Source organism: Triticum urartu, chromosome 2A (assembly GCF_056163025.1).
Source record: "Triticum urartu cultivar PI428250 chromosome 2A, HENAU_Tu73, whole genome shotgun sequence".
In the NCBI taxonomy this organism is placed as follows: Eukaryota; Viridiplantae; Streptophyta; class Magnoliopsida; order Poales; family Poaceae; genus Triticum; species Triticum urartu.
This window is the reverse complement of record NC_141874.1, coordinates 725,537,308-725,553,510: the sequence shown is the minus strand read 5'-3', so window position 1 is coordinate 725,553,510 and position 16,203 is coordinate 725,537,308. Positions and strand designations below refer to the sequence as shown.

At 47.6% G+C, this 16,203-nt stretch overlaps 2 protein-coding genes and 1 pseudogene across 2 annotated transcripts; all 3 read left to right on the top strand.

Annotated features, from left to right (window-relative positions):
• Window positions 1–467: 467 nt before the first annotated feature.
• On the top strand, window positions 468–1,935 carry LOC125534309 (flavanone 3-dioxygenase 2-like). Its single transcript, XM_048697565.2, has one exon. It carries the CDS (start codon window positions 535–537, stop codon window positions 1,504–1,506), a length of 972 nt encoding a protein of 323 aa, XP_048553522.2. The 5' UTR covers window positions 468–534; the 3' UTR covers window positions 1,507–1,935.
• A 2,526-nt stretch (window positions 1,936–4,461) lies between these two features.
• On the top strand, window positions 4,462–5,598 carry LOC147987207 (uncharacterized; annotated as a pseudogene).
• Window positions 5,599–9,615: 4,017 nt separating this feature from the next.
• Window positions 9,616–10,737, top strand: LOC147987206 (uncharacterized). Its single transcript, XM_087540272.1, has one exon. It carries the CDS (start codon window positions 9,616–9,618, stop codon window positions 10,735–10,737), a length of 1,122 nt encoding a protein of 373 aa, XP_087396398.1.
• Window positions 10,738–16,203: the final 5,466 nt, after the last annotated feature.

The following is a 16,203-nucleotide window of genomic DNA, read 5'->3' as shown; positions in this document are numbered from 1 at the left end:
AAAACTGTGGCGCAAGCAATCCCCATATGTGTGATGAGTGTGTTTCGTTTGTTGGCTTCTGTTTGTGATGATTTAATCCGGATGATGAGGCAATATTGGTGGGGAGTGGAGAATGGCAAGCGGAAAATGGCTTGGCTCATTGGGAGAAAATAGTCTTACCCAAGGATATGGGTGTGGCATGGGATTCAGAGACATAAGAGCCTTTAACCAGGCGCTGCTTGCTAAGCAAGCATGGAGGTTGCTTGACAGTCCGGATAGTTTGTGTGCATGGGTTGAACATAACATGAGAGAGATTGCTTTGGTGGATATGCATTGATTCATAATCTTGCTATACATGGAAGGTATTAACCACCGAATCATATCATATCTGTTTTACATCAATTACATGAGATATTCTACACATATCTGCTATAAGTACAGACGTTATATTCTAACGACTGCGTGTAACCATCCATCCCCTGCTTTACTTCAAGAACGCAAGACACACCACTAGGCTTGGCCGAAGAAGCTACGGACCCATCGAGCACCAGGCACATGGCGGCCAGCAACGGCGGCGCTCTCCCGGTGGTGGACCTGGCGCCGTTCTTCGCCGGGGACGGTGCCCACGACAACAGCGCGCGCGCCCGGGCCATCGAGGCCGTGCGCCAGGCGGGCCAAGCGACCGGGTTCTTCCGCGCGGTGAACCACGGCGTGCCGCGCGAGCTCATGGCACGCGCTTTGGAGCTATCGGCAGCGTTCTTCGCGCTCCCGGACGAGGAGAAGGCCAAGGTGCGGCCCGCCGAGGCCTCCTCCAACGCTCCGCTCCCGGTGGGGTACGCGCGGCAGCCGGCGCACTCCGCCGACAAGAACGAGTACCTGCTCCTCTTCAACCCCAAGCTCTTGCTCAACAAGTACCCCGCCGAACCGGCCGGACTCAGGGGTGCGTTGGAGGAGTGCTTCGCCAAGCTCACCGACCTGGGGCTGCTCATGCAGGACATCCTGAACGAGTGCATGGGCCTGCCGCCGGGCTTCCTCGCCGAGTACAACTCCGACCGTGGCTTCGACTTCCTCACGGCGCTGCGCTACTTCCCGGCGACAACCGACGAGAACAACGGCAGCAGCGCGCACGAGGACGCCAACTGCATCACCTTCGTACTACAGGACGACGTCGGGGGCCTGGAGGTGCGCGGCGTCGACGGCCGCTGGGTCCCCGCGGAGCCCGTGGAGGGCAGCATCGTCGTCAATGTGGGCGACGTTCTGCAGGTGCTGAGCAACAAGAAGTTCAAGAGCGCCACGCACAGGGTGGTGAGGAGGCCGGAGGCGCACCGCCACTCCGTCGTCTTCTTCCTCAACCTCCACGGCGACAAGTGGGTCGAGCCGCTGCCGGAGTTCGCGGGCGACGTCGGCGAGCCGCCGCGCTACAGGGGGTTCCGATACAACGAGTACATGCAGCTGCGGATGAGGAACAAGACCCACCCGCCGTCCAGGCCCGAGGACGTCGTCCACATCACCTATTACGAGATCTAGCTTCCATGGTCCATGGGTACTCTGTACTGCGCCTTTTATTATGTTCTCAAATTTCAGCTCGTCTGTGGTGTGAATGTTGGATTAATTATGCATCTCTGGGATACCATTAGCAGGAACTGATTACATCTAGATCACCTAAAAAGCATGAACAGAGAAGGTTTAGGGAATCTTTACATGTCACGGCAGTGGACATGATCGCCTGCTCGATGCAGGCGTGATGCAGGGGTGATGTAGTCGAGGTAGCAGTCCTCCTCAACGTCCTGATGCCCTCAGGACGCCACCGGCACTGTCCCGGGACAGCAGCGGCGACTGGAGTAGGTCTTCCCGTCGCTGCAGCGCTCCCCCCGACCGGATGGGGTGAGAGAATATCGGGAGGGGAGTGAAACCGTACGAAAATTATGATTGCGCAGGCTGCCAACCCTCTCCCGTACCCCCTTTTATGTAGCGCTGGTGATAGGGGACCTAAACCATCAGTTGGTTTGGGCGCCCCCGATCAGGGCGTCTTAGTTGGGATAAAAAGCCCACATACGTTGATGCGTGGGGCCTTTTTCTTTAACGTTATCTTTTTCTTTTTTTCTATTAGACTAATAGATCTAACTGGCCTGTTAAGTCATCAGATCAAAACCAACAGTGAACAGTAGCCTGAAGTTATTTTTGCCTTCAGTCGAATGTGGTAACCATCGGATTGTAATCCAAAGCTTTAGAGTATCTACAACCGACCCCTAGCTTGTACTCTCTATATATCTTCTGGTGAATGACCGGTCACTTATTTTTTATCTAACTGGACCGGGCAAATTCAACCCAGATGTCTGGCAGACTGACACCTTCGAGACCTAATCTACATGTAGGGTGGATATATAGATGCTTGGACACGTCGGCCACGTCGGACTGACGGCTCGGGCCGTGCCAAATCTCTTGAAGACATCCCCAACCTTGCCCGATCCACCCTTTTTCTCTCCTCCTTTTTGCCCCGTCCGCATAACCGCCATAGTAGCTCCACCACGGTTGCTCTCGGATGCTTGCTTGTAGTAAGACCGCGACCACATGCTTGAACACTTGCAATTTGCACGCACCACGGTGAAGATGTTTGGACTAGAGTATCTGAGAGAACCAAGTGTGAAGGACACATACACTTCAGTTGATTGCATGCACCGGCAATGGAAGAATTATCCGAAAGGTTTGCGTGCACACTACAAAGGTCACACCAAAGAGGTTGCCATTATACTTCAAGCAGTGACATCGAAGGATTTGTGGAGTTAGCATGCTTACTTTGCCACACCTGGTTCTAACAATGATACCAATGTACTCAAGCGATGTTCTTTGTTAAAGAGACTTGTGATGGGGAGTCTTCCGCGTACAACTACGCCATCAATGGGCACAACTACAACATCGGGTACTACCATTCCGATGGCATATAATATATCCTCAATGGATAACGTCTGTGAAGACTATATCCGGTCCTCATGGCACGAAACATGGGAAACACACGTGAGGCGAGAATTTTTTTAATTTTAATTTGAGATGAAGATGAGGTTTTTTCTTTAAAATAGGAAAACAGACAAATAACTTCCCCTGAAGCGGCCCGCAATGATAGGCCCCAACCACTAGTGTACCAATAACCAAGGAAGTGTCACTACATGCGCTAAATGCGAGCTCACTAGTTAGAGGGTACCCGTTGCAAATGTTGCTCTTACTCCTCTCGTGGTGGTAACTGACGCACTGCATGTGTGACAGTTGTCACAACCTACGAGTTTTGTGTCTTTTCTGTAGATTTATTTTTCTCAAACATTTTCTTTCTTGAACCATCCATCCAAATCACAAACTGTTTTCATCATTAACAGGTTTGAACAATTTTTCCGTCAAAAACATGAAATTAAAAAACTAGAAAAAAAATCAAAAAACAAATGAAAAACTGAAAAAAGGGAAACCAGAGCATAGCTGAGCTTTTCACTTTTCAGGAAGCACAACTATGTTTTTGAGTTTTCAAGAAGTAGAACTGTGTTTTTTTTTCACCTTTTGGAAAGCGCAACCATGTTTCTTTTCTTTCAAGAAGTACAAATGTCCTTCATACAAAAGCACTACTGCTTTTCCACTTTCCGCGAAGCGGAACAGTGTTTTTTACCTCGCGAGAAATACAAATGTGCTTCATACGGAAGTACAATTGCGTTTTCCTCTTTTCGGGAAGCACAACTATGAAAGACACATATGTGCTTCATGCCGAAACAGAAACACAACTCTACTTTTCAGCATCCGACGCATCCGTGCTTTACGATGAAAAAAAGTTAAAAAAAGTCACAAAAACCTAAGACTCCCGACTCGTAGATAGAGACCGGGGCCAAAACTTTGTGGGCCTATGGTAATATGGCCCAGCCGACGCGTGGGTTATCCATTCACCTCATGCACCTACAAAAAAAATTATCCCATCATCTATATCTATACCAATATAAAAAGACCCAAAGGAGCATATCCAATTGATCTCGACCCTCAAACTAAGTCAATCCAACGACCTAGATTGCTCCAATGGTGAGCGTTCAACGTGTTTAATATGCAATTAATATCATACCAAATATTGCACTAATCATATAATTAACATACAAATAATATCATGCCTAATATCCATATGCAATTAATATATTGCCTAAATATTAACGTGCGTTGCACGTGCGTATTTACTAGCCCCCTTAAAACAATCATCCCATAAAAAAAGTCTCTCTCTTTTTTTTTGCGGGAAAAAAAGTGTCTCAAAAAGATAAAAAAAATAAAAAACAAGAAGAGAAGAAAGGGCATGACGGCTAGACCTAGATCGCACTCCCCATCCCGATCTCCTCGACGCTGCCGCCGCCGCTCATCCAACAACGCCAGCTTCAATTAGTGCGACGGAATAAGTTCTGTTGCAGGTATTGTGGAAGTATCTTCTGTAACGCCAGGAGAAGATCAAATACTACGATAATCTAATTCGTGTTCTCTGTTTCGTAGGAGTTGGGAGAATTAAAATGAAGGCGCGGCAGTTCTTGAACGTGGTGATGCAGAGGTCTGGCAGTGGCAGCTTGTACACGGTAAGCCGCATCAAGGCCGGGGAGCAACTCTTCTACCGGTCCACGGCGGAAGCAAAAAGGCGGCAGCAGCAGCAGCGCAACCCAAGGAGGGGAATACGACGCTGCCATCATCAGCCGTGGCGCCACCATGGACGGAGAACATCTCGCGGATGCCTCCGCCCAGGCTCAGATTGGAAGCATACCGCTTAGACGGCCCAAGGCTCGATTTTTTGCCCTTCTACGGACGAGGCGGCGATGGCAAGATCCTCTCCATGGACTCGGCGGGCAACACCGTCCTCTGCAACGCCGTCCGCGGTTCCATCCAGCCCGTTCCCTGCCTTAACGAACCCAAGGGGGACAGCCCCGTCTCCTTGTCTATCATTCGTCCGGACACCTCCCATCAAGCCTTGTACGTCATGGACAGGTTTCCCGCTGCTCGCAATGCTTTCATCTTCGAAGCCCTCATCTACGGCAAGAATAGCTGGGAGTGGCACCGGCTCCCTCGGCCGCCCTACGTCAACAACCAAGCCTATAACCGCACAGCCATCCAGTCCTACATGTTGCTTGGTGATGGCGAGACCATCTGCATATCCTCCGCTGGGCCAAGCTCCATCGGCACCTACTGCTTCGATACGGTTAGCTGCACCTGGGAAAAGGTTGGCCGCTGGACCCTGCCGTTCCATGGACGGGCTGAGCATGTCCCTGAGCTTTGCAACCTCTGGTTCGGCATGGCCGGCAACAGCGCCAACAGCTTGTGCGCGCTGGACCTCTCCAACCTTGGCAGGGCTCCCAAGTTGCTGCATGACTGGCAGGTCCTCGACACGCCTCATGGATGGGTGCAGAAAAGGGGTAGCCTGCTATACCTTGGAGCCGGCAGGTTTTGCATCTTCAAAAAATTTGACACCGGGGAGCAAGACGCTCAGGGTAATCCCAGCAACACAGCGGCTGTGCTCACCGGTGTGGAGGTAGTCCACAGAGGCACAGAGGATCATCTCAACTCAAAATGATCAAGCACAAGTCCTTTATCAGCTATGCCGGCATCCAGTGTGTTCTTTAAGTCACCAATTAAGGCCATGTACGGTTAATCCTCTCCCCATGGTAATGGGATGGGATCATGGGAGGACTTGCGGATTTCATTCAACTCAACACCTTTCAATCTCCACAAACCTGAACTAAACAACCCTAATGTTTAGGGGAGAAAATACGTTCGCTGACAACATGCATGCTCCCTGCTATTTTGCGGCAGCCAGACCAATGTGGACGTAACTTACGCTCAATCAAAAGTAGCCCAATCAGAATCGCGGCCGGAATAGGTAGGCAGTGTAGGTCGCATCGGGGAAAAGTATCATGTGCATCCAACCATTTGGAAAATTCTTGGGAAAATATATATGTTATAGTAGAAACACGAACATATCGTTCCACAAATTCCATATGCAAATTAGTTACATATAAGTAGTATGAGAAATAAAAATGGCTCAAACCATAAAATTCACATCAAAATTAATACATCGTTGCATAGAGGACCTAGGAAGAAAAAAATACAACATTGCCCTTCCTTTTTGCATATATGACTCCAAACCATACAGGAGAAACACAATTAAGTCATATCGCATATAGGACTCTAAACCATACAAGAGGATTGCAAGTGATGGGAGGGGATTTAGCGGGGTTTTGACTTGCAGATTTCATTCCACTCAACCCCTTTCAATCTCCACAAACCTGAACCAAACAACTCGATCTAATGTTTAGGGGAGAAAATGCGTTCGCTGAAAACATGATCCCTTCTACTTTGCGGCAGCCGGATCAACATGGATGTACCCTTCGCTGACAACATGATCCCTTCTACTTACGCTGACAATAAAAAATGGCCCAATCGGAAGCGCCCTCGCAATCGGTAGGCAGGGTAGGCCGCATCATCGCCGGACTGGTAGGCACGGTAGGTCGCACCGGGGAAAAGTATCATGTGCACCCAACCATCTGGTGCACCTAATGTTCGGAAATTCTTGGAAAAGTTATGTTATAGTAGCAACATGAAAATATCATTCCATAGAATTTCATATGCAAATTAGTAACATAGTACTATGAGAAATAAAAATGGCCCAAATCAGAAAATGCATATCAAAATTAATGCATCACTGCATAGAGGAACTAGGAAGAACAAAAAAATTACAAGATCGCCCTTCCTTGTTTGCATATATGACTTCAAACTATACAAGAGAAATGCAATTGAGTCATATCGTAGATACAACTCTAAACCATACAAGAGGATTGCAAATGATTACATTGTTTTAAATAGCGCCCTGTAGCGTTTAGAGAGGTTCTGCGCTAAGGGACTATGGTCATAACACATGACCAAGCGTTTTAGCTATAGCATTTAGGGAGGTCCACTGCTATGAGGCGTAGCCCACTTGAAACTATGATTTGAGTCATATCACACGTAACCGACGAGATCATTGTCTTCGACACAAACCTTACCAGCGATGGGCAAGGGGATAAGGGCCTCGCATGGAGGTTGAAGATGGCACATTCATAAGCATTTCCTTTGTTGATATGCAAAAAAAAATTACGAGAAAACTTCTGATGTACTCATCTTCAATCATGACAGTACAACGAATACCAGAAAAATAATAAAAATTACATCTATATCCGTAGATTACCTAGTGACGACTACAAGCATTGAAGCGAGCCGAAGCCACGCCGCCGTCATCACCCCTCCCTCGCCGGAGGCGGGCAACACTTCTTGTAGTAGATAGTCGGAAAGTTGTTGTGCTAAGGCCCCATATGACCAACACACTAGAATAGAAACCACCGATGTTGAAGACTAGCGTAGATAAGAAGGTCAGCCCAAAGACACGCAAATGTAGACGAACTACGACCAGATCCAAGAAAATCTACCAAGGACAAATCCGCCGGAGACACACCTCCACACACTCACTGACGATGATAGAAGCACCACCGGGACGGGGGCTAGGCGGGAGAACCTGATTCCATCTTCAGGGAGCCGCCACCGTCTCGTCTTCCTGAGCAGGACACAAACCCTAACAAAACTCAAAGGAACATATAAAAAACGAAGCCCTCCCGCCGGCAAGGGCCGGGATCCACTATGCCACACCATGGCCCTAAGGCCACCGAAGACGATGCGGTCCGGCAGCGCCGCCGACATGAGGCGGAGAAACCCTAGTCTTTTTGAGGGGAGGAGGCAACTGCCGTACGTAAATTGTGTAACGAACTGCAAAAAGAATTGGACAAACTTGTTGATATGCAGTTTCTCCAACTATACTCTTGCAATCCTATGCCCAAAATCTCTCCCAGGATCATGTCATGTGGTTAGAGGCGAAAAATTTTATTACAATTTATTTTGGCCAAAAAGCAAATAAACCTTTTTATTTTCCAAAAAAACTAAGAATGTGGTTTGACTAAAAATATTTATTTTTTCAAAACATTAATTCATTAAAAATAATTTCCGGAGTCTATTATATATAAGATCACTAGCCCCTTCAAGATTATAATTTCGAAATACAATTTGTTTTGTAGAAATGGTTAAAAATTTATTTTTCACAAATCTCAGTAATTTACCCAAGAAATATTTCATCATTTTGAACATCCCACATGAGTTTCACTACATGGCCATGTTCAAAATAATGATCAAACATCAATCACACACTCGCTCCTAGTTTGACCTATAAAAAATCTTTGAAAAAAATCTCAAAACAGCACATGATTATGTTCCCTATCTACTATCTAGTTGGCAACCTTTCTTACCCAGCAGAAATTTGGAGCGAAACTTCAGATTTACTCCTCTGTTCAAACAATGGAATTGGATGCTCTACTCAAAATATTGTCTGCACCCACTGTTCTACCCTCTCCTTGCCCCTAGTCCTTGCACGTGCCACTAGTACGGAATCGGGCTTTGCAGCGCCGTAGGTGGTTTCTCCTTTCTAACCGCCTCTATTGCTCAGAACATCGCAGGTAGTTTCTTATTACTAACTGCCTCGAATGCTCAGAGCACCGCAATCAATTTCTTCAATTAGGTAACAAGCCCTCCTATTGAAATTCATAGAAACAACAAACTTATGCATATACACTGAAACGGATATAAAACAACATCACCATTCTATATTTTAACATCACACGCAGAAAACAGAGTTAATTAAACATGAGAACTCATCCGACATGTTTTATACAACACAGACATCCTAGGCCTCCAGGCTCCAGCCTAACACATGAAGCAACACTAGCTCCAGCAGTAGACTAAAGGCAAGACCACTGTGGAGGGCAGGCAATGTCGAGATAGAGGAAGGAGAGTCAGCCGTGCAGCAGATTCCTTTCCGATTATCTGTCGCACCGCTCGGTTCTGTTATAAAGTCAGTAGCAAGCTCTCTGATTTTAAGGCCATCAAATTGCATAATTTGTCAGTGCTTTGTAATCGTTAGTGCCGTTTAAATGGTTAGTGCAACTACAATTGTCCCACTATTCTGAATCTTTATGCTTAGTGCTAAAGAGCTTCTACGCTAAATGTTTCTGAATTTTAATGACAAGTGATGTTGAATTATTCAGTTTTGCTTCTTTAATACTATGTTCCTGCATAATAGGTTCAGTTATTCTTTTTCTAATTTATTTTTGAGAATCTAAATATGAAGAGTGCTTAGTGCATAGCTTTTATTTATTTTTAATGATAGTGCATAGCTATAGTTGCCCGTGCTTAAAACTGCAGGTGCAGACGTCTCTGCTGAAAACTGACTACGGTGTGGGCTGTCTTCCCTTTGGGCCGATCCCCTCTGTTAGATCTTGAATGGACGTCAGATAAAGGGGGGCAAGTTGCAGCGTGTCACCTGATCTCTGTTCCATCCGATCCCAGCCGCCGCCGCCGTCGTCCCCGCTGCGACCGCCACCTTCGATTCGGTGGACTTGGAGGGGAAGACACTTGGACATCTCTGCCGCAGGTATTAATTTCTCCTTATTTCTTTCTCTTGCCCTTGTCGATCTTATTTGTTTTCGTGGAAGTGTTTGGTCTCTGGGGCATCATTCATCATCTAATTCCTGATCTCTCTTTGTTGGTAAGGAGTGGTGAGCGATGAAGGCGCGGCAGTTGATGAACGTTGTGATGCAGAGGTATCGCGGTGGGAGCTTGTATACGGTGAGTCGCATCAAGCCCGAGGAACAACTCTTCTACCCATCCACGGCCGAAGCACGGGCAGCAGCAAAATCCAAGGTCAATCTCACGGACTGCCCATCAGGCGTGGTGCCACCATGGATGGAGACCATCTCACGGATTCCTCCGCCCAGGCTCAGACTCGAACGATCCATCTCAAACGAGGAAAGGATGGATTTCCTGCCCTTCCACGAACGAGGCAGCGGCGGCGCTAGCAAGATCCTCTGCGTGGACGCCGAGGGGCGCACAGTCCTATGCGACATGGACGCCGGCTCCCTCCAGCTGATTCCATGCCTCAACAGTCCCAAAGGGAGCAGGCCCATCGGCTTCTCCGCTACTGATGCCGAAGCCGACGACCCCGAGCGTGCCCATGTCTTCTACGTCATGGGAAGGTACCCTGTCAGCTGCAATCCCTGCAACTTCGAGGCACTCATGTACAGCGACCCTTCCAATGGCGGGAGATTGAAAGGGTGGCATTGGCACCCGCTGCCGCCACCACCTGCCTATGTTGACGAGTGCCCTGTCCTTTGCCATGCGCTGCTTGACATTGAAGGTGACTCCATCCTTGTCATCTCCTCTGGACAAAAAAGCGTCGCCACCTACTGCTTCAACACGGCCAGTCACAGGTGGTTTAAGGCCGGCCCCTCGAAACTGCCATTCTATACTCGTGCCGTGCATGTACCAGAGCTCGACAACCTCTTGTTTGGCATTGACACTGATAAACACCACTTTTGTGCAATGGATATATCCTCCCGTCTTCTCTCGGAAAGGGGTCCACCTTTGGTGTACACTTGGCCACACCTTGATCTGCCCGAGGACTGGGCGATGCTAGATTGCAGCTTCGTCTACTTGGGAGCTGGGAGGTTTTGCATCACCAAAGTCTTTGAGTTTGGTTTCGATGAATGCACTGGCGACACGACTGACATGGGTGTTGTGATGTCTAGTGTGGAGGTAGTGCGTCACAAGAAGTCTGGACTTGTTATGGTCAACCATAGGTCCAAATTCTACAATTGCATCTGGGATGACATCCAGTGTGTCTTGTAAGGGTATAACTCCACTAGTGAAAGTGAAAGGGAAGCAAATAAAACAGTATTTCCTAGAGGATTGGAACTCTGTGTCGTCCCCTTTCCATTCCATTTGTATTTAGTAGTTAATTACAACTTCGGGTATGTTAGTTTTTGGGTACTACAGTAGTTCACAGCAACATGGATGTAACTTGTGCTCATTTCGTGTGGGACTTGGGGGGTGAAAAACACTAAATTGACAACGCGACCCCCGAATACGCGCGCATAAGCTCCGTCGCCGCTCGTAGTGGATCTGGCCATACTCCGCCGCAACCATATGTGGTTCCGGTTGTACTTCGTCGCCTCCGCGCTATGGCCGTCCACCGCTGCCCCTAGAGGGCGAATGCCCCGACCCCAGCCGGCCCAAGCTCCGCCCTCTATGGACCACCAGCGCGAACCCGACAACTACCCCCGACACTTGCCGCCCTTCTCATTTTGCCGCCCAATGCCTGCTCCGCCGACCACTGCACTCTCCTCTGGCAACCCCTGGTTTGCTCCATGTAGATATATATTGTCCCTCCCTTTTTCTTTGTGTTTTAATGTGAAATTAGGTTACTATCATTTATTATAGTCATGTATTAAAGTTGATTTTGATGATGATATGGTATTAAGATGATATGTGTGGTGCTTGATATCTGATGTCGAACCGGCCATCGAGCCCTCGTACTACATGTTGTGTGTATGATTTTTTGGCCCGCGAGCTGAGGCAGCAATTTGTTGCTTACGATGAATTTCACGCAATGTCTGGGAATATACATGAGTGCCAACATTGTGGCGAAAAGTAGATTCATTTTCCTTTGACTAAATTTTTTGCACTCAATGCATCCAATTAGCAAAGGTCATGTCAATTTTTTATTGAACTTTTACAGATATTTTATCTAATTCATTAAATTTCATAAATATTTTTAAGTAAATTCTATGGATTGTATACAAAATTTTATACAATTTGTTGCTCGTGATGAATTTCTATGCCTTTTCAGGAATATACATGAGTAGAGACTTTTTTTGACACGTTCATTTTCGCTTCGTCAAATTTCCGCCATGCAATATGTTCTATTTTTAGCAAAGTTCATGCCAAAACATTTATTAAATGTTATAGATATTATGAAGTAATTCGTTTGATTCATAGATATTTCAAAGCATTTTATGGATTCCACATATTGGAATTGACCGCGTGGGGGGGGGGGGGGGGGGGGTGCCGGCTCATGATAGGTGGTTTTGTATCCTATAGGAGGGGTTCATGCGGGCGGGGTGATATTGCGATTTACTCATTCTTTATTTTTTATCTATCTATCAGTTCCTATAATATAGTGCAATTTAATATTTGTAACTAGCAGGACAAGAAGGTAGGCAACCTTCTTGAAGTGTTAGGGGCAAGTTTGAATTGTGTTTTGTGTACGCGTACACATGACTTTGTTGGAATAACTCATTTCAATAAACCCTGGTTCTCGACTAAGGGACATAGTTATATAGCTAGGTTACTTCACCCTTATACTTGGGGCTATCCAATCACTATTACGAGAGAGCAAGCAGTGGGCTATAGGTTGTGCACCAGGTGGTTCTGGCCCAACAACAAGTTTTATTCGCAAATGTTTATTAATTAGACCGGCTACTACGCCTCGCATAATTAAAGGTTTGGGAAGCAGCCGGACTCCATTTTGGATGAAATTTGATATGCAGCCTCATCAGACAATTCTAGGACCATACAAATCATCCCAACTATATGGGATACCGTTTCCCATATGCTTAGAAAATATCTCCATTCATTCAATAAACGGAGTTACGGAGCGGTTGCACAATAACATTCTCCTGAGTCATGAAGTCCTTCATGCAGAGAGAGAGAGAGAGAGAGAGAGAGAGAGAGAGAGATTGACCACCAACAGCGGAACACACATGTAGCAGCATTTGTTACCCTCGCGTGCAGTTGCACTGATCCGGCTACCCTGGAATGCGTAGCATGTCGTGAGGCCTTCGCCCTTGCACATGATCTAAACTTGCAGGAACTTGTTATTGCATGTGATGCATCCACTGTAGTAATTAAAGAACATCAACGAAGGGAGCAGGTGCGCATACAACTCAGTGCTTGTCGAGACCAAGGAATGAGCAAGTTTCTTCAATTCAATAAGATTTACTCTTGGGAGGCTGAAGGGTTGAACTACAAGGCACATAATCTTGTAAAGAATGTGCTCTCTCGGAAATCCGTTGGTACTCTTAGGAGCGCACAACGTGTGTGCGCTCCTGCACGCGAAAATATTTTTTGAAATGTCTAAAGAATTCCAACAAATATTTTATGTGTTCTTTGTCACATCCAAATGCTATATACAAATTTGTAGGCAAAAATATTAAACATTTTGGCCTATGCAAAAAAGAAAGGAAGAAAACACCAAATTTTACCTCAAAATGTCACCCTAAATTTGTTTTTTCACCGGCGAAACATTGTTGCTCTGTTTCGCTTGAAAATTTTCAAGGATGCTTGCGACAATAACGCGAACATCTGCACAAAAATTCAGAATTTTTTAAAATATTTACTATATTTTTGAATTTACTATGCATGCGGTTGCGCGCACTCTCAGGAGCCAAAACGCCATTCTCTCTCTCCCTTGGTCTGGTCGTTATCTTTTTGCAGACAATTCAAAGAGCTTTATTCAAACAAACGCATTTCTAGGACAATCAGCAAGTAAGCTGGTCACTAGGAAGCTAGGAGTATCATCCAGCCAACTATCAGTCTCACTTAGTGCACAAGCACGCTTTGCACATAGGTGTGCTGGAATATTTGCTGACCGATTTACATGTTGAACATCAAATAAAGTAAAGTCACTAACTAGCTCTCCAATTTCAAGTAACAGCGGAGCCACAATTGAACGTGAATTGTGGCGAGTATTCCAGAGTCGTACCTGAGAGAGTCATGGATTGGGGGGTATCCGGACAGCCGGACTATATCCTTTGGCCGGACTGTTGGACTATGAAGATACAAGATTGAAGACTTCGTCCCGTGTCCGGATGGGACTCTCCTTGGCGTCGAAGGCAAGCTTGGCAATACGGATATGTAGATCTCCTTCCTTGTAACCGACTCTGTGTAACCCTAGCCCCCTCCGGTGTCTATCTAAACTGGAGGGTTTAGTCCGTAGGACCAAGAACAACAATCATACCATAGGCTAGCTTCTAGGGTTTAGCCTCTCCGATCTCGTGGTAGATCAACTCTTGTAATACTCATATCATCAAGATCAATCAAGCAGGAGTAGGGTTTTACCTCCATCGAGAGGGCCTGAACCTGGGTAAAAACATCGTGCCCCTTGTCTCCTGTTACCATCCGCCTAGACGCACAGTTTGGGACCCCCTACCCGAGATCCGACGGTTTTGACACCGACATTGGTGCTTTCATTGACAGTTCCTCTGTGTCGTCATCGTTAGGCATGATGGCTCATTCGATCATCGATAGTGATGTAGTCCAGGGTGAGACTTTTCTCCCCGGACAGATCTTTGTATTCGGCGGCTTCGCACTGCGGGCCAACTCGCTTGGCCATCTGGAGCAGATTGAGAGTTACGCCCCTGGCCACCAGGTCAGGTTTGGAAGTTTAAACTACACGGCCGACATCCGCGAAGACTTGATCTTCGACGGATTCGAGCCCTTGCCGAGTGCGCCGCACGGTCACGGTGGGCATGATTTAGCTCTACCATCGGATAGTGTTCGGAAGATCGCATCGGCGACCGCTCCGACCCTCAATTCGGAGACAATTGCGCGATCCATGGACAGGTGGATAGACCCCCGCCATGGAGGCCGCATTCTTAGCGGCGATCGAGCCGAGTATCGACCTTACCCTTCACGAGAGCCGTGTTGACAAACTGTCGGATCCTTCCCCGGTCACGGACTCCGAACCGCCTACGCCCGTGCTTACCGAATCCAACTGGGTGCCGATCATGGAGTTTACCTCCGCGGATATCTTTCAGTACTCGCCCTTCGGCGACATACTGAACTCATTAAGCTCTCTCTCCTTGTCAGGAGAGTCCTGGCCGAACTATGTCCGGCAGGATTGGGATGCGGATGACGAAGAAAATCGCCGCCCACCCACCACCCACTTAGTAGCCACTGTCGACGAATTGACCGACATTCTCAACTTCGACTCCGAAGACATCGACGGTATGGACGAGATGCAGGAGACGAACATGAGCCACTGCCCACAGGGCACTGGACGCCCACTTCATCATATGATGTATACATGGTGGACACACCCAAAGAAAACGACGACGAGGCACGGAAGGACGCAGCGAATGATCGTTCCCTCGAGAAGCAGTCAAGGCGGCGGCGTAAACGCCGCTCCAAATCCCGCCTCGGCAGAAACAACGATCATATAGACCCAGCGATAGAGTAGGGTGAGCCAGCGGACGACGAACACGGCATTAAACCACCGTCCGACCACGGCAACACGGAGAATCAAACCGAACAACCCGTCTCCGGCGAAGATAACAGTCCGGATGATATCACACCGGACAAACACCTGGAGCAATAGAATCTCCATCAAAGGCTTGTCGCCACTGCGCGGAGTCTGAAAAAGCAGAAGCGAAAGCTCAAGGCTGCGCAAGATACACTCGGAATTAGATGGAGTAAAGTACTCAACACCGCAGAAAAGTATGGCGGCAGTCGCCACACGAAGAGCTACCCGAAGCGAAAGCTACTACCTGAATTCAATGATGAGGCCTTAGAGCCCCTGCAATCAAAAAACAAAACAGCCATCCGGTCGGATAGACGACCTCGTGGCCAACATAGAGCGGCAAACGACGCCGCACACAAGCCAGTACGCGATCCACGTGAGGACTCGCATCAAAAGGATGGCCCAACCAGATCCATCTACGGGCCAAGAAAGCGCGCTCCAGCACGCAATGCAACACAACAAACATCCGAACACCACGGTATACCCAAATACAGGGGTGTCGCACACCCCCTATGTTTCACCAATGAGGTGCTGGACCATGAATTTCTAGAGGGATTCAAACCCGTAAACATAGAAGCATACGACGGAACGACAGACCCTGGGGTCTGGATTAAGGACTACATCCTCCATATCCACATGGCTCGAGGAGACGATCTCCATGCCATCAAATACTTACCCCTCAAGCTCAAAGGGCCAGCCCGGCACTGGCTTAAAAGCCTCCCCAAAAACACCATTGGAAGTTGGGAAGAGCTCGAGGACGCTTTTCGGGCAAATTTTCAAGGGACGTATGTCCGACCACCGGATGCAGACGATTTAAGTCATATAACTCAACAGCCCGGAGAGTCAGCCCGAAAGCTTTGGAACAGGTTTCTTACTAAAAAGAACCAAATAGTCGATTGTCCGGACGCCGAAGCCTTAGCAGCTTTCAAACACAGCGTTCAAGACGAATGGCTCTCCAGACACCTCGTCCAAGAAAAATCGAGAACAATGGCTGCATTAACAAGCCTCATGACCCG

Coding starts and splice junctions, on each gene's coding strand:
- LOC125534309 (XM_048697565.2), top strand. CDS start 535: ATGGCGGCCAGCAACGGCGGCGCTCTCCCGGTGGTGGACCTGGCGCCG.
- LOC147987206 (XM_087540272.1), top strand. CDS start 9,616: ATGAAGGCGCGGCAGTTGATGAACGTTGTGATGCAGAGGTATCGCGGT.